Source organism: Microtus ochrogaster, chromosome 2 (genome assembly GCF_000317375.1).
Source record: "Microtus ochrogaster isolate Prairie Vole_2 chromosome 2, MicOch1.0, whole genome shotgun sequence".
Taxonomy (NCBI): Eukaryota; Metazoa; Chordata; class Mammalia; order Rodentia; family Cricetidae; genus Microtus; species Microtus ochrogaster.
Window position 1 is genome coordinate 42297257 of NC_022010.1, and position 5282 is coordinate 42302538.

At 46.5% G+C, this 5282-nt stretch overlaps 1 protein-coding gene across 1 annotated transcript in view; it reads right to left on the reverse strand.

The window, feature by feature from the left end:
- Nucleotides 1-2375: 2375 nt before the first annotated feature.
- Iqcg (IQ motif containing G) overlaps nt 2376-5282 on the reverse strand; it is a 29873-nt gene continuing 26966 nt past the window's right edge. Inside the window, exons 10-12 of the mRNA XM_026787511.1 lie at nt 5046-5177; nt 4671-4772; nt 2376-2897 (exon numbers count right to left, since the gene is read on the reverse strand). Of these exons, the coding sequence (XP_026643312.1) occupies nt 2769-2897; nt 4671-4772; nt 5046-5177 (363 nt within the window). The 3' untranslated portion in view covers nt 2376-2768. The remainder of the gene's footprint in view (nt 2898-4670; nt 4773-5045; nt 5178-5282) is intronic.

Here is a 5282-nt window from a genome sequence, read left to right on the forward strand (position 1 = left end):
AGGCGTGCGCCACCAACGCCCGGCTTAGCTGTGGTTGTTAAAGTTCTGAGTCAGCATATAACAAACCGGGTTTTCCGTTGGTCTTTTGTGGCTTCATATATATGTTTCTAAATTGGAGAGAACAATACATTTTTATAGTTAACCTTGCTAAAGACCCCAGTGTAAGATAAAGTTAGTCTTATCATAGTCCCCTGACCGGAAATGGCTGTCCTACCAGTGCTGACGGTGAACAAACCAAGTGCCTGCCTGGCCCTGCCCCGCCACCTACGGAGATGTCGTGTCAGCCGTCTCTGCCTAGCCCTCAGACCAGGCTCCTCCTGTAATGAGAGGTCTGAGGCACTCGCTAGAGGGATGAAGAGACTAGAAAGGGCAGAGCGGTGGGTGTTTCCCAGCTGCTCTGTAAGTACACCTTGCAGCTATCAAGGGGTCTGTAATCTGCCTCCCTCGAGTCAGCAGTGGCCGATGGTGCGCTGTGCTGATGAGTGTGAAGGACTGAGGACTTGGATGGTTGTGAAATGAAGGAAAACCTGCTCCTTTAGAAGCCTTGTGTATACACAGTGCAGCGAGGCGGTTACAGCAGATTTGACTTCTGAAATGTTACACACATGTAATTAGTAAAAGGTTTTATAAACATTGTCCTATATTTGTATGTCTGTAAATATATTGTGTAAGTTCTAAGTATAAATATGTTGATACTGTGTATGTTATTTTAAGTTGCCTGTATGCCATCTTATATGTGGACATTAAAATAAAAGCCAATACTACCATAGCATGTAATAAACACTTGCAGATGTTCAAGCCTAAAACTTGGCTTCCTTAGCAAAGACAAATCTGGCTCACAAAGGGACAACTTGTTAAACCAGCCTCTGAGGTTAGCACTCACCTCTCAAGGAGGCACAGGTAATGAGGTGGCCTGTGATGGCAGCAGGACTGGACGGCTCAATTCAGACTGGAGCTGTAGTGCAGTCAGTACTGTGCCTACTAGCATGCATCACGTCCTGGGTTCCATTCCCACTGCATAAAGCAGGTATGGTCCTGTAATGTAGGAGGTTCAAAGCCAGCCCAGACTACATAGTGAGTTTGAAACCAACTTGGGCTACATGAAGTCTCCAAAAGTTAAAAAGGCCTTAATTCATGAAAAGCGTAAGATACATTAAGATAACTTTCCTCTAAGAAATAACCAGTTAGGGGCCAGTGAAATGGCTTAACAGGTAAAGGGGCTTGCTGCCAAGCCCAGTGACTTGAGTTTAATCTCCAGGACCCAAAAGAAAAATAGGAGACAGTTCTTGAAAGCTGTCCTCCTCTGACCCGCACACGTGAGTCATGGCATGCACATGCATGTTTGTGTGCACACTATTTTTTTAAAGATTTTATTTAGTATAGTGTTCCACTTGCGTGTATGCCTCTATGCCAGAAGAGAGCACCAGATCCCATTATAGATGGCTGTGAACCACCATGTGGTTGCTGGGAATTGAACTCAGGACCTCTGGAAGAGCAGCCAGTGCTCTTAACCTCTGAGCCATCTCTCCAGCCCCTACACTAATTATTTTTTTTTTTAAACTTGTTTTAAAGAAACAAGCTTGGCACAGTGATGCATTTCTTTGATCCCAGCACACAGGATGGCAGAGGAAAGCAGATCTTTATTTTTTTTATGGTTTATTTAACTTTATTTTATGTGCATTGGTGTGAAGGTGTCAGATCCCCTGGAACTGGATCTTCAGACAGTTGTGAGCTGTCATGTGGGTGCTGGGAATTGAACTCGGGTCCTCGGGAAGAACAGTCAGTTCTCTTAACCGCTGAGCCACCTCTCCAGCCCTGAAAGCAGATCTTTAAATTCAAGGCCATCCTGGTTTCACAGCAAGTTCCAAGATGATCCTGGCAACCTGAATTTGAGCCTGAGAATCCACAAAAAGGAGAAGAGTCCACAGAGTTGACCTCTGAACTCTGCATGTGCACCGGCACACATCATGCACACAGACACAGACGGAAGCAGAGGTGCAGTGGAGACAGCTGTGCTGTCCTGAAGGCTCCAGCCTTCCAAGACATTCCTTACTGATGGTCAGAGCAAGAATGAGCCAGTGGGCTCGCTGGTTTTAAGGGAGAAGTGAAAACACCACACGGGCCGGTTTCCACCAGCTTTGCTGGACACCACACCTATCTTCTTTAAGTCTCAATATCCCAGATGGTGGACATAGTTGTGTGTCACTTGTCTAGCTTTCTGGGACATGTGCCATCTCTACCACTAGAGGACTGTGTATGCACACTGCATCTCTCTTGTGTTGGCCACTTCCACCCCGATCTATCCCCAGAAAGGTTGCCAGAGCAGCTTATGTAAGAGGCAGATGAGGTGCCGTCCCCCAGTGCTGGTAACAGTGAGACAGGCAAAGTTTATAAGTTTAACAAACCAAAGTTTATTAACTACCGTGTGCAGACATATTTTGCTAGCAGATAACCTTGATAATTCTCCCTGGATATTGGCATAAAATCAAAAGAAAATATTACACCGGACCTTTTATTGTATCGCTATAAGCCTATGAACTGTTTTCTCATGAGAAAGAATGTTCACAAAGCTGCTCAACACTTCTTTCCCCAAAGTGCACAGTCTGAAGAGGCCCTACCGCCATGTTCTAACCCCCATTCTGGGTTTGAAAACTAGGGTAATGGGCCTAGTGAACTCTGTAGGCGTCCTGGATGGCAAGCCACAGGTGAGTGTTGTGACGGCATCGGTGTGTCTCTGGAGACCAGAGGAAAAAAACAGCAGGTACTCGTCACTTCTTGCCTCTCCGTTTTTCCTTCTCCTTGCCTTTGGAATCTTTGCTGTCATCTTTCTCTTTCTTGGGCATTTTGAAACCGCCAATTTCCTTCCGGACCACTGTTCCTCGCCACCAGGCCTGGAGCTGAAGGAGAGAAGGAAGGAAGGCAGTTCATCTCAGTGAGCCCAGCAGCACTGTGATCCTTCCCCAGAGAACCACAGCTGCACGTGTTTAAGGACATCTCGGAGGCATCGCAGTGGCCAGGCTGATGTCACTATGGCTACCCTGTTGGTCCTGGCTGAGCAGAAATGCAGTGCGCTAGGCCGTGTTGGCACCTTTGGTAACACAGCCCACCTCGCAACCATTGGCTGCAAAGGGAATGACTGTCTCTTACCCACACTCAGGGACACACTGAGAAGTCTCAGTGGTTAATAGGGTCACATATCTTTAGGGAGCAGCTAAAAGTCCCCTTGAATGTCTTGTCAGTGTGCTGCAACTGTTCTGAACAGTCTAGATTATAAAATCAGATTAGCCTTGCCTACTGAGAGCACATGAATCCACTAGTGAGAACAAAGCAGACTTTGCTTAGTCCTTCACTATACACTGAATCTTGACAAATGGAGAGCATACAAGCCTGACCAACATTTACTAATTATACATCATATTCTCCTAACAGACCAAGAACGAATTTGGATACCTGGGTCCTGAAAGTATTACTTCTTTATTGTTTTTATTGAGCTATATGTTTTTCTCTGCTCCCCACCTTTCCTTCCCTCCCCTCCCATGCTCCCAGTTTACTCAGGAGATCTTTTTCTACTTCCCATGTAGATTAGATCCATGTATCTCTCTCTTAGGTTCCTCTTTGTTGTCTGGGTTTTCTGGGGTTGTGAATTATAGGCTGGTTTTTCTTTGCTTTATGTCTAAAAGCTACTTATGAGTGAATACATATTATACTTGTCTCTGGAAGTACTTTAAAGTTCTCATTTTGGACTTGTGGTTGTGGCTTAGTGATAAAATGCTTTGAGGCCCAGTACCACAGACGGAACAGAACACAGCCTAGCCCTGTGTGGTGGTGCACACCTGTAGTCCCAGCACTCGAGCGGTGAGGTTCACAGCCAGCCTGAGCTACAGGCAGAACTTGCTCCTTACTCTACATCTCGGGTTCATTCCCCTCAGGACCCCTGAAGGATGCACTTCCATTGCATTACAGTTTTAGCTTTAAACATTTTTCCAGGGGCTGAAGAGATGGCCCAGCAGTTAAGAGCTTTACTGCTCTTGCAGATTATGAGTTAGTTTCCCAATACCCACATCTGGAAATTCATAACCACCTGTAACTCCAGCTCTAAGGAATCTGATGCCCCCCGGGCAATCATGTGCACGTACCCAAATACAGACATTTACATATTTCAAAGTAAAAATTAATCTTAAGACGGTTTTCCAGAATCTGGACCTGATCATGTTGTCATTGCTAATTGCAACTTCACATAGAACTTTTATGAGACATTTGCTGTCTGGGCCAGGCTTGACTCTTCACATCTACAATCTCCAGTGCTCAGGGAGTTGGTCAGGGCTACGAAAGACGCTGTCTCAAAAATACGAAGCTAAAAGACATTTTAAATGTGTTTTTTCTAATTTGTATTGCTCCTTTTACCTTTTGGGTTTTTGTTTGTTTTAATGCAACTTGTATTGGACAGCCAGGGTGTGGAGCAGGGCACAGCATTCTGGAGCATCCTTCCTATAGCTGAGTCCCCTCCTCAGATTGTTATGGCTGGAAAGAGGCTTTGCTTCCATTGATCTCCCCAGATGGGGAGCCAGGTGTGCTCTTTTCTGTCTCAGCACCGTGAAGTGTATGTGCGCCCTCTGTGTGCTACAGCTGCAGTGTGCCTGCCATGCCCGGCAACTGCCAGCGCATCCTACCTTCACGATGCTCTTCAGCTCCAGGTCGTCCTGCTCCAGCTTCTTCCTGGTCTTCTCCTTTTCCATCCTGTCCTCAATGATGACCTGCTCATACTCCCGGATCTGCACAAGGACACACGGAGCCCAACCAGCCCTGCTAGCCAGGAATCCCAGAATTCCCAGGACACCGGCAAGGACTTCTGCAGTCCAAGGCCAGTCTGCTCTACCCTAGCCAGTAGCAAGTATATGGTATGACTCACAAAATGAAGTAAATCCTGCTGTGGTCACCATCATCACAGAATCCCGGTGGTTTACAGTCACACCTCTACTTCTGGCCAAAGGCTTCCCCAGTGAGCTTACTTCCCACTCACCCCCAGGGCCCCCATCCCCCCTTACCGTCTTTGCAAGTTCTTGAAGGTGCGACAGGTCGGCGGCCTTGGCAGCCTTGAGGGCATTCAACTCATTCTGTTTTGCTTCGGTGTCTTTATCAAATTTCTCCATCCAGAACTCTAGCTTCTCCTCAAGTTTCTACTTGGAAAGAATATTAAAACATGGCTTCTGAGCCAGTCAGTGGTGGCACATTTGCCTTTAATTCTAGCACTTGGGAGGCAGAGGCAGGAGGATCTCTGTGAG